General features: G+C 40.1%; 1 protein-coding gene across 2 annotated transcripts in view; it reads right to left on the bottom strand.

Annotated features, from left to right (window-relative positions):
- Positions 1–22,661, bottom strand: part of KICS2 (KICSTOR subunit 2) — a 30,951-nt gene extending 8,290 nt beyond the window's left edge. For both annotated transcript variants that reach the window (XM_049883770.1, XM_049883769.1), the window contains exons 1-2: positions 22,104–22,661; positions 15,826–16,111 (exon numbers count right to left, since the gene is read on the bottom strand). In XM_049883770.1, the coding sequence (XP_049739727.1) occupies positions 15,826–16,111; positions 22,104–22,338 (521 nt within the window). In that variant the 5' untranslated portion in view covers positions 22,339–22,661. The remainder of the gene's footprint in view (positions 1–15,825; positions 16,112–22,103) is intronic.
- Between the last annotated feature and the right edge of the window lie 3,919 nt (positions 22,662–26,580).

Consider the following 26,580-nt stretch of genomic DNA (forward strand, 5'->3'; position numbering starts at 1 on the left):
TATGGTCCTTCCTAATCTTCAGCCACATTCCCATCCTTCTCACTTTTCTCAGACATTAATTAAAAATGTGATGATATTACAAAGGAGGTCAAGGTAGCAGAGCAATTGCAGTCCCACTTGCTCTAGACAAAGTGTTTTATAAAACTTTCTGACCATGATCTACAGTAAGAAATATACTTTATACTGTGACCAAGTGCATACAAATATAAATAAATCAAGGTTTTATTTCATATTCACACTTAAAATGTACAATGTAATCTTAATGTTTTCTATCATATATATATTCTTTATATTATATACACACACGTATTCTTTAAACGGATTCCAAAAAACCCACTACTGTTAAGTCAATTCTGACTCATAGTGTCCCTACAGGACAGGGTAGAACTGCCCCATAAGACTTCCAAGGCTGTAGATCTTTTTTTTTTTTCTCTCTCTCTTTTTTTTATTGTGCTTTAAGTAGAAGTTTATAATTCAAGTCAGTTTCTCATACAAAAACTTATACACACATTGTTATGTGAACCTAGCTGCTCTCCCTACAATGTGACAGCACACTCCTCCTCTGCACCCTGTATTTCCTGTGTCCATTCAACAAGCTCCTGTCCCTGATGCCTTTTCATCTTGCCTCTGGGCAGGAGTTGCCCACATAGTCTCATGTGTCTACTTGAGCTAAGAAGAACACTTCTCACCAGTGTCATTTTATGTCTTATAGTCTAGTCTAATCTTTGACTGAAGAGTTGGCTTCGGGAATGCTTTTAGTTTTGGGCTAACAGAGAGTCCTGGGGCCATGTCCTCTGGGTTCCCTCCAGTCTCAGTCAGACCATTAAGTCTGGTCTTTTTACTAGAATTTGAGCCCTGCATCCCACTTTTCTCCTGCTCCATCAGGGATTCTCTGTTGTGTTCCCTGTCAGGGCAGTCATCAGTGGTAGCTGGGCACCATATGGTTCTTCTGGTCTCAGGCTGATGGAGTCTCTGGTTTATGTGGCCCCTTCTGTCTCTTGGGCTCTTATTTTTCATTCTGTCTTTGGTGTTCTTCATTCTCCTTTGCTCCAGGTGGGCTGAGACCAATTGATGCACCTTAAGGCTGTAAATCTTTATGGAAGCAGTCTGCCACGTCTTTCTCCTGCAGAGTGCTGGTGGGTTTGAACCACCGAGTTTTTTGTTAACAGCCAAGCACTCAACCACCGCACCACCTGTGCACCTTGCTTAAACAGATTACTTATTCACTAAATTAATTTTATGATGCATAGATTGCTACCTGCTGTTTGTAAAATGAAGCCCTGGTGGTGCGGTGGTTAAGCACTATAGCTGCTAACCAAAAGGTCGGCAGCTCGCATCCGCAGCTGCTCCTTGGAAACCCTATGGGAGAGTTCTACTCTGTCCTATGGGGTCACCATGAGTCAGAATTGATCTGCCGGCAACAGGTAGCAGGTTTGTAAAATATTGTTCTACTTCACAGGTAACAGCAATATTGAGGTAAAGGAGTGCAGTGGGGACTATCCTCCGTTACAGGCAGAAGAGGAAAAAAAAAGACAAGTTCAAAGACGCTGAAGCAAGGGAAAGCATGACCCTTTCTTATCAATACTTTTGATTCTTCAGGTCTCCTCTTGAGAGTCACTTCCTTAGAAATATCTTCTCTGTCCTTCCCAGACTAGGTCAGGTCCCTCAGTTACACACTCTAATTTCTTAATATGTCTTCCCCTTTAAGTAGTTTGACTGTATAGTTTATCAGGCAAACAGAGACATATGGTCACCCTAGCTTTAAGCTACTTGATAAGGGAAAGGAGTATCTGCCTACTTCCTTCACTCCAATAGCTCAAGAATATACGGCATATGGAACAAATATAATAAATGTGATACCAACTATGTTAAGATTTAAATCCTGGTCTCTACTCATTAATTCTGTCCGTTATTTATGATCTAACTGAAGTTCTGTAACAGTGGAATAGAATGACTAAGGAGAGTCCTTCCTGTATAGACTACTTAGAGCTTTCTTGTCTGATCTTTCCTTCTGAGGAATGATCAGATAGTTTTCAGTGTCTGCCTCCTTCTCAAGGAGCCTGCATAAAGCCCCTACAACTGTTCCTGAAGATCCAAAGCACCTGCAGAGGCTGAAGGAATCATCTTGGCAAGTGACCCCATTAGAAAGGTGAGCAGAAGAACCTAGCACTTACTGAGTATATCTTATGCCCAGGCACCATGTTAGAAGATGCACAGGACTGAGCCCATTTAATCTGCTTCACTGTCAATGAGACAGAAGCTCTTCACACAGCTCTGTCTCAGCCCCTTTTGAAGAGGAAAACGCTGGCTATCAAACAATTAGAAAACAAACGATCACAAGTATATCTAGCAGTTCTTTTTTTTTTTTTAAATCTATTTAAGCACTAATTAAGAGATTATGGTTATGAGAGCCCATGCTAAGTTGGATAATCAGTTGAAACTGATTATTATGTGATAAACAGAATGTAGTTAATATTCACAATAAGATAACATATTGTTTTTATTTTACCCTCAACATTCTTCAAAATGGAGAGACACTAAACCATTAGTGGAGGTTGAGCGTAACAATACAGTCAAACAATCAGAAGGACAGACCAGACTCAAATCTTCTATCTCAATGTGCATAATCAATTAACTAACCTGGGGCTCTTCAAACAGTGTATGTTTTAGAATAAATATTAAATATTTAAAATAAATATTAAATATTTAGAATAAATATTATACATACATGTACAACACCACAACACACATCATTATAGCATAAGTCTCAAAACCTTTGAATTATAAGAGAGGCTCCAACCACCTTAACTTCCAGGCCCCCTGATGGCTTCTTAGGAGTGTTAGTGCCACAGCTATCAGGAAAATCTGCCGAGGATCTCTTAGTCAAGAAAATGGTATGAGGTTGGAGAAAATTCTACCACAAATAACACTACTGTTATTTTTCTACTGCTTTCAGTTGGAAATCACCATTTATATCCAATGCTCTCCTTGAAAGAACATGAATTCCCTGTATAAACGCTGAGAAAGAATTCTGAACGAGCTCTTCCATAAACATATACTAAACGTGTTTAAATGCTAAACATTTATTAAGGATGAGGTCAAAGCTATTTTTCATCCTTAAGAAGAGCTTAAAAATTCATGTTAATGTTAGTCTGCCAAGGTTTCGAGATCAGCATTATGATGTATCATTTCCCCATTCCCACTCCGCTGTGTGCCTCACAGCTATTCACAACTCATCTTATAGGGGGATTTGGTAAACTCTGTTAAAGATTGTAATCCAAAAATACACACCTCATCTATAGCGGCAAGCTTGAAAGAGTCTGCACACAGAATAGAGTGACAACTATTTGCAGAGAATAGCTGCTCTAATTATAGTCAGGACTAAAGAAGGGAGGGAGGAAGGAAAGAAGGAAAGGAAGGACAGACGAGCCCTCTACAGAATATAAAATAGGTTCCTCTAATATTTTAATGAAGAAACAGACAACTCCACTACAGAAACACTACCTCTCTTCTTCACAAGTCTATACCTTCCAAAAAAAGTATACTGGCCATATGCATGTGAGAAGACCAGTTAAAATGAAATCTGTAACCTCTTTTCATTTAATTAGTTTACTAGCTCTTAGATAAAAATACATTGAGGATACAAACATAAATTATCCAGAGATTTGCCCTACATACCCTTACATGGTAGAAGAAAGTATTTATCCATTAAAAAGTCCATTGCCGTTGAGTCAATTCCGACCCATAGCGACCCTACAGAACAGAGTACAACAGCCCCATAGGGTTTCCAAGGCTGAAATCCTTATGGAGGTCTTTTGCAGCAGATTTGACCGATGCAATGCATCTTTTGCTTTCTTGACTGCACTTCCATGGGCACTGATTGGGGATCCAAGTACAATGGAATCTTTGACAACTTCAATCTTTTCTCCTTTTATCATGATGTTGCTTACTGGTCCAGTTGTGAGGATTTTCGTTTTATGCTGACGTGTAATACATGTTGAAGGCTGTGGTCTTTGATCTTCATCAGTAAGTGCTTCAAGTCCTCTTCACTTTCAGCAAGCAAGGTTGTGTCATCTGCATAGCCCAGGTTGTTAATGAGTTTTCCTCCAATCCTGATGCCCCGTTTTTCTTCATATAGCCCAGTTTCGCAGATTATTTGCTCAGTATACAATTGAATAAGTGTGGTGAAAGGATACAGCCCTGACACACACACCTTTTCTGACTGAACCACACAATATCCCCTTGTTCTGTTCAAACAACTGCCTCTTAATCTATGCACAGGTTCCTCATGAGCACAATTAAGTGTTCTGGAATTCTCATTCTTCATGATGTTATCCATAATTTGTTATGATCCATACAGTCCAATGCCTTTGCATAGTCAATAAAACACAGGTAAGCATCTTTCTCGTATTCTCTGCTTTCAGCCAGGATCCATTTGACATCAGCAACGATATCCCTCATTCCACATCCTCTTCTGAACCTGGCTTGAATTTTTGGCAGTTCCCTTTCGATGTATAGCTGTAGCCACTTTTGAATGATCTTCAGCAAAATTTTACTTGCATGTGATATTAATGATATTGTTTAATAATTTCCACATGAGAAGGACGTCATGCTTGGTAAAGTAGAGGGTCACTGAGAAAGAGGAAGACCCTTAACGAAACTGATCGACACAGTGGCTGCAACAATGGATTCAAGCATAACAAAACGAGGATGGCGCAAGACCAGGCAGTGTTTTGTTCTGTTGTACATAGGGCTGCTATGAGTCAGAACCACCTCCACGGCACCTAATAACAACAACAATAATCTTTATAGAAGCACACTGCCACATCTTTCAACCGCGAAGCAGCTGGTGGGTTCAAACCACTGACCTTTTGGTTAGCAGCTAAGTGCTTAACCACTGTACTACCAGGGTTCCTTGGAGATATTTAAAATGAATACAAAATAGAAAATAATAAATCTCTTAAGAGTGTACAAATAAAATAACAGTTTAGAGGAAGGAGTGACTCCTTTTGGTTGAAAGACTGTGGAGGCCATAAAAGAGATAGCATTTGAATTAGGCCAATGAAGCTTCCTTCTCACTAAGAGTCTGGGTACAACTTAAGGCACCTGATGGGCGGTAGGAGCCCTGGCGGCGCAACGGTTAAGTGCTCAGCTGCTAACTGAAAGGTTGGCAGTTTGAACCCACCCAGCGGCTCTGCAGGAGAAAGACCTATTGATCAACTCTCGTAAAGATTACAGCCTAGAAAACTCTATGGGGCAGTTCCACTCTGTCACGTGGGGCTGCTGTGAGTCAAAAATGACTCAAGGGCACACAACAATAGCAGAAGAATTTGAAAATATCAAGTTTGGGCAAGATCACACAAGGCCTGGACTCTTCACTGCTAAGATTCCTATGCGTGTCAAATGCTTGGAGTGGAACGCTTCCCACAGAAATTGTACTGGTATTGGTTTTGCTTACGAAATTTTCAGGGAGCAATAATTAACCATGTTGAACTATACACACGCAATTAACCAATGGTTTCATTAACCATCTTGGTACAAATCTTTTTTTGAAGGAAAAAAGGCATAAGGTCTAAATACAGTTCTCCTTTTGGTGAGAATTGCGTCAACTGAAGCACTCAGGTAAAGAAACTATCTATGCTCCTAAAATGTAAACAGAAATTTTATGTTGTTCAATTTTTTAAGATGCTATTTAGATTCTAGCTGTAAAATTATAATTAAAAAATAAAGAACACCCAATGGTGTATTATTCCTATACAAAAAGGATTTAAAAAGCAGTTGTTCAAAATACATAAATAATAGCTCATTTCTTTCTTTAAAGGGATTATTTCTTAAAATCATATTCTTGATTTAGAGGAGTAAATATTAATTTACATTTATAATCTATTTTTCAGTTCTGTTTTAATGATGAAACAAAGATTAGCCAGGGTTTTCTTTTACATCCATGTACAAAATAGGTAAATAAACTAAAAATGAATCCTACAGAATCAGAAAACTGATACTTTCTTGAAAAAAAATCCCAAGTTCTACCGCCTCTCAAAAGTATTCAAGGAATAGCAGACACACTGACCCTGCAGGAGCTGAATTAATGCTTCTCTTTCTAAATAGCACACACTGAAAAGCTTTTAATAATTATCTTCACTTTGAAGTGCAACACCACAAATGACTACGATTCTTAAGAATTTACACTTGCTTAATAATGTAATAAGCATGCAGAAAGAGGAAACCATTACACCATTCTACTCTGAATACAACTGGTTTCCAGAAGAAAAACAAATCATGCTTTTCATGTGCAGTGCAATGAATCACTTTTATATGGCCTTTCTAGCCATGGTCTTGTAACTCCCACAAAATGATTGGGTAGGACTATGCAAAAAAGGTGCGTAAAACTCCTTCCAAGATTGGCTAGATATGCAAATAAGCTGCCTATGGCCCACCAAGGGAACTGGTCAGTTTTGCCATTCTGCTAGGCTTAAAAAGCGCCAATCCCAGAGCTTGAAGGGAGACCTCACTACCATCAAGAACAGCGTGGAACCGAGTGCATCCTTTGGACCCAGGGTCCCCATGCTGAGAACATCCTAGACCCAGGAGACAACTGTAACACCAGAGAGCCGTAACACTGGAGGTGGCAGCAGCACTAGATGGCAGTGGTACGAGACCAGCAGAGGCACTGGACCGGCTGACATCTACAGCCAGCTTGTTGACCCACAGGCAGGAGGCTTGCTTGAAGAGTGGGGTGTCTCTGGGCACTTGTTGGTAGAGCTAGGCTTGCGGACCCAAAGAGCAAGATAGCTGAGTACCTTCAGGCAGGAGGCTTCCTGACAGAGTAGGGTGCTTTTGGGCACTTATTGGTAGAGCTAAAGAGCTTTGTAACGCTTGCCCAAGCAGGGGCAGAGGCCAGGCCCGAGCAGGAGCCTATGCTGAAAGCAAGGGCCAAAGCCAAGGGTAAGGACCGAGGCCAAGAGGGAGGCCTGCCTGCCTGCAGGCATGGCAGACAAGACGCTGAGATGTTGGAAGCTGTCATGATTGACAAACTACATCCTATCGCCTGAGTTGTTTCTGTTACTTCCAAATTGATTCTAAATTGTAACCTGTTACTTCTCTAATAAACCCCATGTTGTGTGCCATTGCAATGAATTATCAAACCCAGCAAAGAACTAGAGTGGCGTGGGAGGGACAGCTGGTGTGAGAATTGGTAAAAAGGGTTGGAGAGTGGAAGTATGTCTGACCTACACCTCAAGAATTAGCCACAGGCTGATGCTAATCTGGATAGTTCTCATTTCTTACCCTGAAGTTAGACAATGTCTGATGTCACCATTTTACACCATGCATCTCTGAAAGCAGACTAGACATTTGCAATAATTCACACCGTATGTGCACCTTAAATCAGGGCCAGAAGTTTAGACTCCATGCTACTCATCAATCTTGTTAATTTTTTAATACAAACGCATTTCATCAGTTCGTGAATAGATGAAACTATTTATACTTAGAAGAATTCCACTTTCCAAAGAAAATCAACATATCGTACACAATTTCAACTTTTCAGAATGCCTTAACTAAGGAATTCATATTGTTCAAGTTAACCCCAATCTCTACCTTAGGTAATTTTCAGGCTACCGTATCTCTGTGGTCAGTAATTCTCTATTACAGAAAGGCACCATGGGCAGAGATGAGATGGAGACTGCAAATGATTAACACCTATTGACCATATGTTATATTGCAACCCAGCTCCTTCATAGACCATAAATATCTACTCAGGACAACAGGTTAAACCCAAATACTCCCCTAAGAACTTCAAGAAAGAAATATGGAAACAGAGAGTGGTGATGTTTGTGTAACATGATAAACAAAATTAATTTCACTGAATTGTACAAATAAAAAACATTGAATTGGCAGATTTTTTGTTTATATGCATGTATATATATCCTTACCACAATAAAAAAGAAAAATGAAATCTGGGCTGTCATGGATTGAACTGTGTCCCCCAAAAACATCTGTCAACTTGGCTGGGCTATGATTCCCAGTATTGTATGACTGTACACCATTTTGATTGGCATCTGATGTGATTTTCCTATGTATTGTAAATCCTATCTCTATGATGTTGAGGAGATGGGATTAGCGGCATTTATGTTAATGAGGCAGGATTCAATCTACAAGATTGGGTTGGTCTTGACCCAAACTCTTTTGAGATATAAAAAAGAGAAATGAGCAGAGAGATGTGGGGACCTTATACCGTCAAGAAAGCATCACTGGGAGCAGATCGCGTCCTTTGGACCCAGGGTTCCCACGTGAAGTTCCTGGACCAGAAGATTGATGATAAGGACCTTCTCCCAGAGCCAACAGAGAGAGAAAGCCTTCCCCTGGAGCTGGGTGCCCTGACTCGGGATTTCTAGCCTACTAGACTGCGAGAGAATAAACATCTGTTTGTTAAAGCCATTCACTTGTGGTATTTCTGTTGTAACAGCACTAGATGACTAAGACCTGGGCTTTTGCAGAAAACAGAGGAAATTCCTAGCCTCTAGAATCTGGTGTTTGAAGAAGTTTCAAAGATGATAAAGACTGATAACAAATCTCATAAAATGAAAATGAAAACAGTTAAATGATAATTCCTAGGAGAGTGAAAGTGAGGTAGAGAGGCAGACAGACACAAGCACACATAATCAGTAAGGGTCCATACCAGAATATCTTAGTGTTGAGATGTTTCTCTTATTTACCCAGTCAATTTTTGTATGTGCGTGCAGACTATGTACCATTACCACAGGGAACTTTAAAAATGTACAGATTTCTTGGCACTTGACTCACAATCACTGAATCCTGCTCTCTTGGGGAAAAAACAAGGAGCCTAAATGTGAGTTTTTTTTAAGCTTCCCAAATGGCTCTGCAAACCACTTTCACATTAGCATTTGGGAATCACTGAATGAGATCTTTTCCTGTTAAACCCATTGTCATTAAGTTGAATTCCAACTCACAGTGTCCCTATAGGACAGAGCAGAACTGCCCCATAGGGACTCCAAGACTGTAAGTCTTTATGGAAGCAGACTGTTACATCCTTCTCCCTCTGACTGATTGGTGGGTTTGAACCACTGACCTTTTGGTTAGCAGGCGAGCTCTTAACCACTGGGCCACCAGTGCTCCTTTTCCCCTTGAGAATATCTCCAATTCTACTTTAGCTTTTGGTGTACAAAAATTACTTATTAAAAGAAAATGTATATTTATCAGAGTATTTCCAAAAATATAAAATTTGTAAGGTTTAATATATATAATATTTATAATGCATAAAATATCTCTCAGAAAATGATAGGATGAACCTAATATTCATTGCATCTTAGGAGAGGAATTAAGTGTCTAAGGGATAGCGGCAGGAGAAAGACTTTCCACAACTATCACAAAGATCAAAGAGATATGACAATAAAATAATAACTAGCTTTAAAGGACATTGTTGGACAACTGAGAAAATATGAATATGGACTATGCATTAGATGGTGGTAGAAAATCAGTGTAAAATTTCCTAGGTGTGAAAACTATATTATGGCTATGTATACTTCTTAGAAGACAAAATCTCAGTATTTAGAGATAAAGTGTTGTGATCTCTGCATCTTACTTCCAAATTATTCAGGAAAAAAATTATATAGAGAGCGAGAAAGCAAAGCAGCAAAATTCTAAACAATCAGTGAATCTAGGTGAAGCATTTTCATGTGTTCATTGTACCTTTTAAATGACAGTTTTGTTGGTATTTAATTCACATACCAAGGAGCCCTGGTGGCACAACAGGTGTTCACCTGCAAACTGAAAGGATGGCAGTTCAAAGCCACTTGGTGTCTCCACAGGAGACAGACGTGGTGATTTGCTTCCATAAAAATTATAGCCTAGAAAACCCTATGAGGCAGTTCTACCCTGTCACCTAGGGTCGCTATGAGTCAGAATCGACTTGATGGCATCTAAGAACAACAATTTGCATACCATAAAATGCAGCCTTTTTAAGTGTACAGTTCAGTGGTTTTTAGTATATTTGGAGTTGTGTGACCTTTAACAGTATCTAATTTTAGAGCATTCTTATGATCCCCAAAAGAAACCCTGTACCCATTAGCAGCCACTACCCATCCACTCCCCCTAGCTTCTGGCAACCACTAGTCTACATTCTGTGTCTATGGATTTGCCTACTCTAGACATTACATATAAATGGAATCACATAATATATAGTCTTTTGTGTCTTGCTGTCTTTATTTAGGATAATGTTTTCCCAATTTATCCATGTTGTAGCATGTATCAGTGCTTCACTCCTTTTTATGGTTGAATAATATTTCATTATATGGGTATATCATATTTTATTTTTCCATTCATCAGTTCAAAGGCATTTGGGTTGTTTTCACCTTGCAGCTATTGTGAATAATGCTACTATGAACATTTGACTGCAAGTTTTCATTTCCCTTGGGTATATATCTAGGAGTGGAATTGCTGGATCATATATATGGTAACTCTATGTTCACTGTACTACTCATGCAATTTTTGGCAGGGCTAATAAATTTCAAAATAAAGTATTGTGGAAAAATTTTACAAAGGAAGAATAAGAAGGGGGACTCACTCTCTAGACCGCAGATACTTTGTATTTTTGGTGATGGGAAGGGCAATACTGAATGTAGGTGAAGTGTACACAACTTGACAAAGGTAGATGATGACACTAAGAAGTACACAAAAATACGGGATGTTTTTGGTAAATGCTGTAACATATACAATTTTGCAAAGATCGCAATAACAAGCAAAAAATATCATGTGGTTACACAGATATGTATGCATCTATATATATAGGAAGGTATATGTGTGTTTTTGTAGGCATAGCTATATACATGAATGTGTGTGCTGTACATATATTCATAAATATAATAAAGCACATGGGGGCACACTTACAGATACTTCTGAGATATAACCAAACACCTTGTGGGACTGGTTTACTGGATTTGAAGGCTTAGGACCAATAGTCTCATGGGACAGCTCAGTCAAGAGGCATAACATAGTTCATAAACTTTATGTTCTATATCTTAGTTTGGTGAGCAGCTTCTGGGGTCTTAAAAGCTTGTGAGTGGCCATTTAAGATACAACTATTGGTGTCTACTCATCTGGGGCAATAAGGAAAGAAGTCAAAGACTTAAAGAAGAAATAGTCTACAGGACTAATTGCCTACATGAACCATGGCCTCAACTATCCTGATACCTGAAGAACCAGAACCAACCATTCTGACCAAGGACATAATAAAACCCCATTGCTGTTGAGTCAGTTCCGACTCATAGTGGCCCTATAGGACAGAGTAGAACTGCCCCATAGAGCTTCCACAGAGCACCTGGTGGATTCAAACTGCTGATACAATAGATGGTCCCTAATAGAATGGGGGAAACCCTTAGTGGCATAGTGCTTTAGAGCTATAGCTGCTAACCAAAAGGTTGGCAGTTTGAATCTACCAGGTGCTCCCTGGAAACCCTATGGGGCAGTGCTACCTGGTCCTATAGGGTAGCTATGAGTTGAAATCAACTCAATGGCAACAGGTTTGGTTTGTGGTTCTTTTTGGAATAGAATGGGAGAAAAATGTAGAAAAAAATCTCAAGTTCTTTAAAAAGGCCAGACTCACTGGACCAGTAGAGATTAGAGGAACCTCCAAGACTACTGCCCTGAATACCTTTTAAACTTTGTACTGAAACCACACCTTTCAGCTACATAACAGATTGGATCATAAAAACAAACAGTATCACCTGTGAGTACCGTGTTTCTTTAAAAAATTATTATGTGAGACCAAATGGTCAGTATTTACCCTAAAGCAAAAATGGGTGGGGGAAGCGTAGGGAAGCTAGATAATGGAAATAGAACAACCAGAGCTGAAATAGTAAGAATGTTGACACATTGTGAAAAATGTAACCAATGTCGCTCAACAATACGTACAGAAATTGTTTAATGGGAACCTTGTTTTCCATGTAAACTTTCACCAAAAACACAATAAAGTATAATAAAAATTAAAAAACTAATAAGCACATATTATATTAACCAAATCATCTTTTGCTCAGAAGAAATATGTATAGTACATGATTGTATGCAGTACAAAACTCTTATTTCTAGCAGGGAAAAATGGAGTAAGTGCTTACTATGCCTTCTGGAGAACCAATCTTATTTACTGACTTGCAAAATGAATTTAGCAGAGAGAAACCATTTGTCTAGACTGGATAAGAAGCATTTCAATTTTGGACACAAGCAATTATGCATACAGATAAGAACATGGGCTCTAAGGGCAGAGAGGTGGGTTCAAAGCCCAGCTGAATGATCCTGGGCAAACTGCTTAATTTCTCTGAGCCTCCATAAAGGGGGGCTATTCCTACCTACACCTCAAGTCAGATAACATATGAAAGTGTCTAGCTTATTACCAGGCACATAGCAGTTGTTTAATATGTGCACGTTTCTCTCGTAATAAAAAAAACCCAAACCAAACCCGTTGCCATCAAGTCGACTACAACTCATAGCGAGCCTTATGGGACAGAGCAGAACTGCCCCCACAGAGTTTCCAAGGAGAGCCTGGTGGATTTGAACTGCTGACTTTCTGGTCAGCAGCTGTAGCACTTAAACACTATGCCACCGGGTTTCCTCCTTCATAATAGCTATATCTAAATATTTCTCCCTTTTTTCCGTGCAAGTTTAAAAAAATCAACTGCTGTTGTATTAAAGAAATGCTGGTATTTTAGTGTGAAACAAACAAAAAACTGAGCCTACTTCTCTGTACAGATGATCTCCAAATTGTTCTATTTCAGACCTTTCACCTGTGCTCCAGAGCCCCAATTTCAACCACCTGCTGGATCTCTACTTGAATATCTGCTGGCAACTGAAACCCAACTTGCCCCAGATTTAGCTCACTGCCCTCCTTCTAAGCCAGTTCCTCTTGGCTTCTCAATCCTATAAATGATATTATCATTGGAAATGTAAAACCTCTAAATCATCTCTGACAGAAACGTCTCCATTACTCCCACTATCCCGTTGCCAAGACTTTTGTTCTTTATCATCTCTTCTTTCCTACTGTCTTGCAACCACCACTATTGAGGCCCCACTACCACCTACTAGACTACCGTAATAGTCTGATAACTAATCTTTCTGCCTGTAAGTACCCCTTTCACCATCCCATCCCAGACACCAGTGCCGCAGTATGGAGTCGAAGGTAAAGAGAACGTGACACCTCCTCTTTGAACATGGTCCCCTACTACTTACCAAATTCAGTATAAAATCTCCACCTGGAACATAACTATATTTACTCATTCATTCAACAAATGACTGTTAAGCACCTACTATGCACCAGGCTCTTTCCCAGGTGCTGAAGATACAGAAGTTGTCACAGAGCTCACATTCTAGGGAATTAAAAACATCTACAGTGCCACAGAACGCTTTTGTATGGCCTTTTTAGCCATGATCTTGTAACTCCCACACAAGTGATTAGGCAGTATCTGTAATAGGGTAATTGTGGCCCACCAAACCGACCGGTCAGTTTTGCCATCCTGCTGGGCTTGAAATAAGCCATTCCAGAGGCAGCAAAGAGAAGATTCCACCACCACCAAGGAAGAACACCCAGGAGCCAGCAGGTCCTTTGGACCCAGGATCCCTGTGCTGAGAAGCTCCTGAAAGCACAGACCCCGAAGACAGTGAGAAGCAGTGGCGGGGGAGACCCAGCAGCAGAGACCCAGCAACAGGAGATGGCATGGTGGGTTTCCCAGCCCAAAGAAAGAGAAAACTGAGTGCCTTTGGGGAGAGGCCTAAAGCCAGGGAGAGGCATGCCTGCAAGCCCAGCTGGGAAGAGGCTGTCCTGATGGAGGAACTGTATCCTGAGTGTTCCTGAGCCTGAATTGTAACTGTTACTTCTCTAATAAACTCCATAATCCTGAGTATGGTTTGTGAGTTTTGTGTGGCCACTGCAATGAATTATTGAAGACAGTGGAGAGTGCTATGGGAGTGACGGTTGGTGTCAGAATGGGTAAAGATGGAGGAGAGAGGAGGCTTGTCTGGCCTCTGCCTCATGAAAGTCAGCCTTGGGCTGCTGACCTTGGTTCTCCTTCCCCCTTGTGGGGTTGGAGGCGGTCAGACACCACCCCTACGCCATTTTTACAACACCCTGAGCAAACATGAGTTCGCTTCACTTGTCAAGGGGTTTGGCTTTTTTTTGTTGTTTAAGCAAACAATAGGGTAATCTCAGATGGCAATAAGCGTTGTAAAGAAAATAAAGCAGGGGAATAGGATAATGACTAAAAGTGGCATGGTACTGGTAGAATGGTGAGGGAAGGTTTCCCTGATATTTGAACCAAGACTGATGAGAAGACAACCAGGGCAGGAGTGTTTCAAGAAGAGGGAACAGCAAGTACCAAAACCCTAGGCCTTTTGTTATTCTGGGAACACATTCTCATCTCAAAGCATCTGCTCCCTTCTTTCCTGGCTTTGTTTGCAAAATCTTACTTGGTCCCTAAAACTTCACCTCAGATTCCACCTCCTCCATGAAGTCTCTTTTAATCTCCCCAGTCTGCCCTCTTCCACCAATCCGATGGGCCTTATCCTTCATTTGGGACTATAAATTAACACATCTACCATTTTTCTTTAAACAAACACGCTTGAACTCATTCAAAGCAGTGTTAGCCTTCAAAGTTATCATTTTTTAAATAATTTTTATTGTGCTTTAAGTGAAAGTTTACAAATCAAGTCAGTCTCTCAGAAATAAACCCATATACACCTTGCTACCTACCCCCAATTGCTCTCCCCCTAATGATACAGCATGCTTCCTCCCTCCACTCTTTCTTTTGTATCCATTTTGCCAGCTTCTAACCCCCTCTACTCTCTCATCTTCCCTCCAGGCAGGAGATGCCAACATAGTCTCAAGTGTCCACTGATCCAAGAAGCTCACTCCTCACCAGCATCCCTCTCCATCCCATTGTCCAGTTCAATCCCTGTAGGAAGAGTTGGCTTTGGGAATGGTTCCTGTCCTGGGCCAACAGGAGGTCTGGGGGCCATGACCACCAGGGTCCTTCTAGTTTCAGTCCAAAGTAATCACTTTTCATTCAGCTCAAGATACAATTATTGAGCTCTTACTATGTGTAAGGCACTATGCCAGGCTCTAGGACACAAAGATAAAACTGGGACCTTTACTTCAATTATGTTCACAGTGGTTCTGAAGTTCTTTTGGTACTGCTTTTTGGGTCAGGCAGTGAGCCACACATTACAACTAGTTTCATTCCTTTGTATCATTTTCTTCAAACAAGAACTGTTTACCAGTTGATCCGCATCTTTTTTAAAAAATTACACTTGGTTCCAAATGACTTTCTATTCAAAAAAGCTCAAGTATACCTTTCTCACATGCACAGGTACCTACCTCCACTAAGGAAATTTAAAACAAAACCAAAAATATATCCCAGAAGCTCTGAAAGCAATTACAAAGGAGTTTCCAACATATGCTAAGTAAGGGCTACATCAAAGAAAGTAGATTTGAAAGAGACAACATTTAATTGAACGGTAGTTTGCTAAAAATTATATTATTTTATATACAATTCTCTAGTTGCTGTGCAAACTCTTTCATAAGCAGCATAACCCGTTATAATACATCGTTCAAGAATTACTTCATTCCTGGCCATTCTCTATTGCTTAGAGAAGTATGCTAAGCCCAAAGAAGGTACCTAAATGTATAAAATGTAATAAATCTATTTCTCCTTCACAGTTATTCAACACAGATTTTCATAAGAATGTGGAAAACAACTCAGATCCTAAATGGGATTGAGAGAGCTTCAAAGTTCTCTCCCACCCTCCCTCCTCAGCTACACTGACCTGGAGCTGTATTTCTTGAGAATGGTGTCCAAAAGGCCAACAAGCTCTTCAGCATTGATGAACTTCTGTGTGCTGAGGGCGTACATCTTCTCGTAGAAGTCTGCAATCTCCATCCTAGCCTGAACAAAGAAGCAGAGCTGCTCTGACAGGTGGGAAAGGAGTTCTTCCACCTGAGGAGCGGCCCCGCCCACGGTACTGCGGCCAGTCACCACCTTCTTCAGCTCATTATGCAGAGACGTATAGATGGTGCGGATAGAATCCTTCCTGCTGAAGAAAGACTGGCCCCCTGGTAGGCAAATGACATAATCATGTGACAAGTAAGGAAGATAAACCGGAAGTACAAAACATCTCCCAGAATCCAAAAGGGTCTTCCCTTCTGAACCCACTGACCTCAATGATTTTTCACCTATAATATTCTCTGACTCCTATGTCTGGGATTTAAATATTTTGTGATTAATAATTTTTTACTGAGGAACAAGCTAAATAAATGCCTAGTACAAATCATTAGTGTAGCAAAGGACCTATGTATGACTTTCTTACCCACCCACCAATTCTCCCCCACCCACCTTCAATGAAGATTCAAATTCACCTCAGAGCATAACTAACCTAGCAAATGACATCAACCCTGATTTAAAAAATCATCCTTCCACATTTATGTATTTAATACAAACACAACCAACAACCCAGTGCCATCGAGTCGATTCCGACTCATAGCGACCCTATAGGACAGAGTAGAACTGCCCCATAGAGCTTCCAAGAAGTGCCTGGCGGATTAATACAAACAGAGCACCCAAATTATGGTAAATAATATTTTTCTTCTGTACCTGGTGACTAATTTTTTTTCTGCTTTAGGGTTGCATTTTCTTTTGAACCTTGCATTTTAGGCCATACCAGAAAACAGAATACACATACATATATCCTCCTTACACAAGAACAGACTACTGGGATGCCATGGCGGGGGGAATCTTAGCAGTCTTGATAAGGTTGACAGAACAGGTTACAACATGATAAACACCACATCATGAATTATTAAGAGCAAGAACCTATTATAAATAACTGCTGCTGTAACTGAAGGGTTCCAAAGAAGAGCAGCAAAACAGAACCAAATGCATTATCTTCAACAAAAAGATCAAATGGCATAGACATCATTTCCTTAATTTGGTATTAACACATCATCAAATTTATTCTAATAATTATTGAGCCAGCTTCACATATGTTTTCTTAAGCAATTCCACACTCCATCAAAGAATCAGAGGCAAGATATTAAGATAATGAAAAGAAACAGGGTAGGTTAAAAACAGTAATTCCTAGTAATATATAAAAATCTCAGAAATAGGTGACAGTTTAAATTTTCTATTGATATATACATAATGCTTTAACAAATGAACTTTAAACTACCCTAAACATATCAATTAGGGGTGAAAATTACTTATTAAAGCATTTGTAAAATACCCTTTTAGTGAATGAGCCATTTCAAAATATCTAGTTAATGTTTCAAGAAACGAATCTTGTTTCTTTTACTACGAGGTGACCAAATCATCCCAGTTTGTCCAGGACTCTAGATTTTAGCGCTGAAAGTCTGGCTTCCCAGGAAACTCCTTACTCCCAGTTTTAAAACTAAAAGTCCCACATCTGGAAGTCCCCTCAGCCCTGGGCAAACCTAGACAGTTGATCACCCTACTTACTACTGACTCCACAGATGAACTACTCATACTCAAAATATATTTTTCCAGTATATTGTTAAACAGACTGACTAGCATTAACTTCATTTTATCTACCAGTAGAAGCAAAATTCATATGGTGCAGGAAGACCGATCCTGACACCACCATCCCATATAGGACTGTACCCCAGAGCCTGCTTTCCTCCCATGCCCATTCTCAGTCTAGTTCTGCTGACTTTGTGAAGTGACAATGTGGCCTCTGTGCCTAGGTCTAGGGCAAAACTTCTTGTGCTGGGAAGGTAATTATCATGTATGACCCTAAAACTTTGGAGTCTGACAGATTTGGTTTTTAATCCCAACCACCCGCCTTTACTAGCTGTTTGATGCACAAATTACTTAGCCATGTTAAGCCTTCTTTCTTTTGTTTTACGTAAAACTGTGGCAATAGAACACCCCAGTTAATTGGCCTAATAGCATGTTTAGTGCTTCCGTTCTACCTCCTAGTTCACCGCGTAGCGTCTGGGGTCTAAAAAGCTTGCAAGCTGCCATCCAAGGCACAATTGGTCTCTACTCACCTGGAGCAACAGAGGAAGAAGGAGAATCAGAACAGGAGGAGGATATGGAATGCGTGGCTAATTGCCTCCACGAACAACTGCCTCCTTTGCCATGAGACCCAAAGAACTGGACAGTACCCAGCTACCATCACTGAACATTTTGATCAAAGATTCCACAGAAGAATCCTGATCAAAAGGGAGAAAATGCAGAATAGAATTTCAAATTCTCATGGACTCTAAACTCTCTGGAGCCATGGATGCTGAATGAACCCCTGAAACTATTGCCCTGAGACAATCTTTAAACCTTAAGCCAAAAATATCCCCTGAAGTCATCTTAAAACCCAACAATAGTTTAACTTAACTAGTAAAAAAGATCTGCCTTGCACATTATGCTCTTTTAAGAACTATCTATATGGGATCAAACTGACAACAGCAACTTGAAAGATAGGAGTTTATGTTAATGAGGGAGTAACAACTCAGAAAAGGAGGGTGAGAATGGTTGCACAACTCGAAGAATGTAATTAATGTCCCAAAATTGTACACGTAGAAACTATTGAATTGGTGTATTTTTGCTGTGTGTATTCTCAACAACAAAATAAATATTTGAAAAAATAAAAACTATGGCAATGGAGCTGCTATGCAGACAAAATGAGGTAACATAGTATACAATGTTTCTGGAACAAAGCACATGTTTAATAATACTAATTCCTTTCCTGTCCACTCTTATTGGTAAAAGAAAATTTATTTAAACGTCCCGATAATATGTAACTGAGCTTCTGAAACTCTACGGTAAATCGGGAGCTTCCAGCACTGCAAAAACAATACCTGTCTATTTGACAGATAGCAAAGCAACCTCAGCTGTTAAACAGGGTGGCCTTGGTGAAAATCTTAACTCTGGGCTGAAAAGAGGATACCTTCTTTCATCAGATTACCCTTATCTGGGGGAGTAGAAAACCACATAAAGACAAAGAATACTTTTTAAAAGCTTATCAATAAACACCAATCACAGGATCCGAAACCAAGTAAAACGGCACTGTAAGGAAGGGAGAGACCACCAACCCATTCCCCTTTTAAACAAGTCTCTTTTCTCAAAGCTTCAGGAAGATAATCCTATCTATTGACTTTTTTTTTTTTTTTTAATTGACCACCCTGGTTAAGAATATGCAAAGGAGAGCTCCTTCATTCATGCTGGGAAACAAGGAATCAGAGATACCTGACTTCTTACACTTTTCAAAAAAATTTTTTTTTAATTTTACTGTGTTTTAGGTGAAAACACTTTTCAATTTTTTGAAGTTATAATCCAACTATTTTCCAGAAGTCTCTATTTATGAAGAACCATTATTTCTCAAGACGTCAGCAGTTTATCTCACATCAAAAAAATGTGAAGTAACATATATATTAAAGGAGCATGCAAAACATCTAATCAAGCATTTTACTTAACAAAAAAAAAAAAAACAACGTCCTGCTAATGATAATCTTCAAACACCAGTTTTCAGTTCTACTATGCTAAATTCATCAACTAGGGGTTGAGACAAAGGCAAGAAAAATATGACCTCCTAAAATCTTCCACCGCATATTTTAATCACTGATCCTTCCTCAAACAGGTATTATTTTCTGTTCAAAGGGAAAGGAAGGCTCCAAGATAAGGGCCCCACCCCACGTTTTTTCAATAACTGAGCCAAGACTGGAATAGAAGGCTCCCAGTCAGGTCTGTCCTTTGTGAAAAGCCCAAGCTTGCATCTATAATCAGGACTCCCTGCTAAGGCCTCAGATAAACACCAGCCACAAAAGTTAAAAAAAACAAACAAAACAAAAAAAAAACCTCACTTTTCTGAAGCACGTTTTAAATTAAACATAAATTTCTGGTTTGCATTTTAAAGAAAACAAGCTTTCTAATCAGCAAAGTAGTTGAAGAACATAGGAATGTTTTAAATGGCAACACAAAAATGTTTTCCAAAAAATGAAGTCCATCAATAATTGGGAAGTCAGGTTGTAAGCACACTGATATCATACCCATTCCAGTACAAAAAAACCTGTCAGTTATCTGCAAAGTTAAAGTTTAAGTTTTGAAATATATTTATTATACATGTAAATAAGTTATGAAGCATCAAAGTTGTATATGCCTTTTCCAGAATGGTTACTCAGAAGTGGTGAGATCACCTGGGAGCTTGAACAGCGCCTGGGCATGTTTCACGGTGCTCTGTGGGTCAACTTCCAGGGGCAGCCCTCAGGCTCACTGATGCCAGCTAGCGTTCAGGCAGAACTGCTGGCTTTAGTCAATAAGGACCACTACACAGAAACAAGTCAGAGACTGTGGGGGTCTTATACACATGGTTCTCACAGACTGGCAGCCAGTTCTGTTTTTCTAAAAACCTGGGTCATGCAACTTAAACGTATTGGGTACCACCAAGTTTTCCAATTCATAGCGACCGTATATGGCAGAACAGAACTGTTCCATAGGGTTTTCTAGGCTGTAATCTAGCTGGGTTCTTCTCCCAAAAAGCCACTGGGTGGGTTCGAACCGCCCACCTTTCAGGGGTCCGTAAGTAGGCTTCAGGAAATTCATCTATACTCTCTTAGATTATATGCAAAGCTGTAACATACACATACATTTTTCTGGGGAAGAAGCACCCATCTTTTATCACATTCCCATAAATGAGCTAAAAAAAAAAAAAGTTAAAAAGCACGGCACTGGGGTCAATCACCATTCTTCACAAAGTGGAGAAATCTGAAAACAATCAAAACTGCAAAAATTACCCACCTTCAACTTTACAGCTGGAGTATTCCCCATCATCAAGTATTACTGATATATAAATTACATATTATATGTAAATTACAATATATGTATGCATCTTTTGATAAACCATGTGGATATGCCCAATCTGACAGTTCAAAGCCAGGTGTTCTGGTTGGGGCTGTATCACCTACCCACACAACTGCATATACCCAATTTGCCAATCTGTAGAAAGGGGAATAATAACACCTCAAAAAAAAAAATTGCAAATTTGTGAGAGGTGCCACAGTGAAAAGGGGAGGAAAAAATACACATCTGACCAGTTTTTGCCAATAAATCAACAAAGTTGTTATTCAAATAGCTACAGTGGAACCTAAGCTCTCAGAAAGTCCTGCTCCTTTGAGTGTTTACTGAAAGCTCAGTAAAATGCACATGGTCACCTTCAGACAATATAAGGAAACTGGAGGAAAATTCAAAATGGAATCTAGATCCAACTCTACATTTCCGTTCTCTATACTGTATGTACGTATCCTTAACATCAGATTCTGTGCCTCTGATAATTAAAGGGTCTAAGATAGGCCGAAGTACTAAAACAACTCTAAAAGCTCTGCGATTCAAACCTTGATAATTATTACTATAAGTAGTAATATTTTGTGTGCATAGCCCTTGGCTTTTACATATTATTATTTCTTTCTTATCTAATCATACTAATTGTTTTTACTGGTCGTGAAAATCAATTGAATCAGTTCTTGCATCTTACTGATTTTTAGGGGCAAGAATTATTATGAGGTGGTAAGAGTGTTTACCATTTTCCCCTTAGGTCTCCTCTGGCTACCGTTAGGCATATTTCTTGTTTTTTCGGCCTATTATTCATTAATATCTTCATTCATTAAATGTTTATTGAGAGATAGGGTAAGACACGATCTATATAACTCTGCAGGGCCGGACAGTAGTGTTCATTAAACTCTAACTAGGTGTTATTACCAAGGTTTGGTCCTCTGGCCGCAGTGTCACTGGGTAGAAGAGCGAGCTGGGCTAACTTATTTATGGCACCAATCCATGCACGGGGTAAAATGGATAAAGTAATCGGTTTGGGGCACAGCCCTCAAAAAACATCCACCTGGTCGGCCAATCTATCAGCAGCGGAGGCCGGTGGGCGGGGTTTGTGGAAGCCGAGGGGAGGAAGGGAACGGTGGGAGGAGACCTGGAAGTGCAAAGTTGAGCCTGCGGCTAGGAGTGACAAGAAACAAGGAACCCAAGCCACTGCCGAACGGGGAATGTACCCGCTTTCCTTCCCCCTCAAGGGGCACGGGGGCGGGGCGGAGGTACCTAGTTTCTGCCCCAGGTAGGTGAGGCTGTGATAGACCTTCTCGGCCGCGGCCAGGTGGGCCAAGGCCGCAAGCAGCGACAGCCAGCTGCCCCCCGAGCTCTTGTTGGCCTCTCGTTCCTTCTCCACATTGTCCTTGGCCTTGTCGTAAGAGAAGATACCCAGGTGAGAGAAGAACGTTTCCAGCACCGCCTGTTCCACCGGGACCGGGGCGGCCAGCGGGATAGACTCCCCCATGCGAGCTGCGCTCCACCTCCACCCACGTGGCTCTCTTCTCCCGCGCACTTCCGGGTTCTAAGGGAACGAGCGTGCGCACACGCGTGCGTGCGCGTGACCGCCTCAAACGACAGGCCCGTGCGCGCGCCGCCGGCTGGACCGCGCCTGGGGCTTAGAGAAGGCGTGGGTGAGGTGCAGGAAAGGAAGGAGGTGACCGGTTCAGGGCTCCTTCGGCTCTTCGGTTCCTGTAGCTCTGACTATTCCGGCTCTCGGGGTGGAGTAGAAGGCGGCCAACTCGTTGCTCTGTGGAGCTGATTGCGTTCTGAGGTGAGCTGAGAGGCCCCTCCCCGTGAGACTGCGTCAGTGCTGATGACGTCATGCTTACGTGACGTCAGTTCTTCCCCTAACATCTGTTCTGGGCTCACCATGGGTAGAGATGAAGTTTGTGCCTGGTAATGGCTCACTCTTAAAACAAGGACCCTAGTCAGTTCTTACATCTTTTAAACCAGCTCAAGAAAGTGGTTTATAGATTACAAACCAGACAATAAAAGTTTATGTCTTATCCCCTTGCCCAGTTTTCATCCAGTCACACACCATGAGATAACTCATCTGTATCCCATTCTATTCATCTCAAGCCGAGCTCCTGGATACCAGTCTCTTCAGCTTGCCCATCCTACCCAAAGTACATTAAGCTTCCGGTCTTTAGAATGAAGGATAAATTAATGTAACTTCTGCTAATGCAACTGAATTGACACACCTTTGCCATTTAGATTAATTACAAATTCCTTTGGCTTTTAAGAAACACCATAAACACTGCCCAGTACTCTCTAAGTTCGAGTTTTCGCTTCTCTTTCCTGTAGCCCCCATGCTTATTTTGCACCCCTTAGTCACTCTGTGGAAACCCTGGTGGTGGTGTGATTAAGAGCTACCCTCTGCTAACCGAAAAGATGGGCAGTTTGAATCTACCAGGGTATCCTTGGAAACTCTATGAGGCAATTCCACTCTGTCCTATAGGGTCACTATGAGGCGGAATCGACTCAACAGCAACGGGTAGTCACTCTGTATGTTATCACACGTATTTACATGTCTCTTTCGCCTACTGGGAAACCCTGGAGGCGTAGTGGTTAAGAGCTATAGGTGCTAACAAAAAGTTTGGCAGTTCGAATCCACCAGGTGCTCCTTGGAAACTCTTTGGGGCAGTTTCACCCTGTCCTATAGGATCGCTGTGAGTCGGAATTGACTTGAAGGTAGTGGGGTTTTTTTACCCCCCTCCCCCCCACCCCCACTAAGTGGTGAACTCCCTAGAGCAGAGTCTTTGGTTCAGTTACCTTTATAACCTATTCATAGACACAGTGATGTTGAACCAACGGGCGAATTGCCTATTTTCATTTTTTTTCTCAAACTTGAGCTGTTCTGCCATCACTGCTTTTTAATGCAAGTCCTACTAATTTAACAAATATATGCTGTACACCTATTTCCTGACCTCAAGAATGTAATTGGATTGATTAACCCTGTTAACTGCAATATAAGGTAGAATTTTATACATAATAAAGGTGACAAAGGAAGGAGCAATCATATCTTTTCAGAAGAATCAGGGAGACATCCTAGAGGAGAATAATGGTTCTTGATGTGTGAATAGAAATCATTAATCAAAAAAATATAGTACTAGCACCAAAGCGAGCAATCAGTGAAAGAGATTATAAAGTTTATAAACATATCCAAGTAATATAAGATTTCCTTAGGTAATAAAAGTGGCATCATTAATCAGTGGGGAAAGGAAAACTTATTCAATAAATAGTGAATGAGACATATGATTAATTATATGAGAAACAAAAAGACCCTCACCTGAGCAGGAGAGCAGTGGGATGCAGACCCCAAAGTCTCATAAGACCAGACTTAATGGTCTGACTGAGACTAGAAGGACCCCGGTGGTCATGGCCCCCAGACCTTCTGTTGGCCGAAGACAGGAACCATTCCCAAAGCCAACTCTTCAGACAGGGATTGGACTGGACAATGGATTGGAGAGGGATGCTGGTGAGGAGTGAGCTGCTTGGATCAGGTGGACACTTGAGACTATTGGCATCTCCTCCCTGGAGTGGAGATGAGAGGGTGGAGGGGGTTAGAAGCTGGCAAAAAGGACAAGAAAAGAGTGGAGGGAGAGAGCGGGCTGTCTCATTAGGGGGAGAGTAATTGGGAGTGTGTAGCAAGGTGTATATGCGTTTTTGGTGTGAGACACTGACTTGATTTGTAAACTTTCACTTAAAGCACAATAAAAATTATATATAAAAAAAAAACCCTCACCTTATATCCTACAACAGAAAGTAATTACATATGTAAAAAATGAACCCATGAACAAACTAAAGGGAAATACAGGTGACTAAGTGATCTGGGGTAATTGATCTAGGGATAGAAAAGAATCTTTTAATCATAAAAGAACTGGAAAAAGTTACAAAAGAAGAGATTGCTTTTACTATACAAAATTTTTAAATTTTTATGTCAGTACCATTCTGGGGAAATGTTTGTAACATGTCAGAAAAAGATTTAATGTGCTTAACATTTAAGGTATTTTACAAACCATTAAGAAAAAAAGGACGTGAATAGAAAAGTCTCAAAATAATATAAAAGTCTAACATTCTTTTTTTTTTTTTAATTGTGGTAAAATATGTATAACAAAACATTTGCCATTTCAGCCATTTTTACATGTGTAATTCAGGGATGTTAATTACATTCACCATGGTGTGCAACCATCAGCACTATCCATTTCCAAAATTTTTTTCATCACCTTTATCAGAAACTCAGTGCCCCTAAAGCAATTAACTCCCTACCTCCCCCATTCACCTACTCCTGGCAACCACTAATAAACTTTGGTCTCAATGAATTTGCCTATTCTAGATATTTCATGTAAGTGGAATCCTACAATGTTTATTCTTTTGTGTGAGACTTACTTCACTTCACATGATGTTTTCAGGATTCATCCATGTTGTAGCAGGTATCAGAACTTCATTTTTCTTTATGACTGAAGAATAATCTCTTCTATGGATATACCACATTTTGTTTATCTGTTCATTGGTTGATGGACACGAGTTGTTGCCACCTTTTGGCTGTTATAAATGCTGCAGTGAACACTGGTGTGTAAGTATCTGAGTCTCTGCTTTCAAGTCTCTTGGATATATAACTAGGAGTGGAATTGCTGGGTCATACCGTAAATCTAAGTTAAAGTTTTTGAGAAGCCATCAGTCTTCCACGGCGGCTGTGCCATTTTATATTCCCACCAACAATTGGTAAAGGTTTCAATCTCTCCACATCCTTGCCAACACTACTTAGTTTCTGTTTTTCTGTTAATAGCCATCCTAGTGAGGGTCTCTATGAGTCAGAATAGACTCCATGGCAGTGGGTTTGGTTGGTTTTCAGTGAGGGTGAAGCAGAATCTCAATTTGGTTTTGTTTTTTGCATTTCACTAATGACTAATGATGTTGAGCATTTTTTCATGTCTTGTGCCCATTTGTATCTCTTCTTTGGTGAAATGTCTGTTCAAGCCCTTTGCTCATTTTTTGATTGGGTTGTTTGTCTTGTTGTTGAGTTGTAGGAGTTCTGGATATTAAACCCTTATCAGGTATATGGTTCCCAAATATTTTCTTCCATTCTGTAGGTTGTCTCTTCACTTGGTTGATAAAGTTCTTTGATTCACAATAGTTCTTTTTTGTTAATGTTTAACCTCAGTTGTAATCAAAGACATGCACATTAGGTGATTATATTTTATTTTTCATCTATCAGACTAACAAAAGACCTTTTTTAAAAAGTGCTATTAAGTATGGAATGATTCTGTTCTTATTATATATTGCAGATGGGAGTGTTAACTTGATATGGCCTTCCTGGAAACATTTTGGCATATAAAGATTAAGTGAGAATGTATGTAAAGCATCTAGAACAGTGCTTAGGACAAAAAATGCTCAATAAATATCAGTAATACCTAACATTTTTATTATTAGCATCATCATACCCCTTATTCAGCATAGCACCTGGAATAGTGCCTTGAACTTAATAGATGTTCATTAAATATTTGTTGATTGGCTGATACTCTTACAGCGTTAATGATATATTAAGCTGTTAAAACATTAACATTATCAAGAAATTACCTTGAATAATCACATGATTCAGCCGATAAGCAGGATATTTAGTATGTTGTTGTTAGTTGCCGTCAAGTCAGTTCTGACTCATGGAGATCCTATGTTTGCAGAGTAGAACCGTTCCATAGAGTTTTCA

The sequence above is a fragment of the Elephas maximus genome, chromosome 4 (assembly GCF_024166365.1).
Source record: "Elephas maximus indicus isolate mEleMax1 chromosome 4, mEleMax1 primary haplotype, whole genome shotgun sequence".
Taxonomy (NCBI): Eukaryota; Metazoa; Chordata; class Mammalia; order Proboscidea; family Elephantidae; genus Elephas; species Elephas maximus.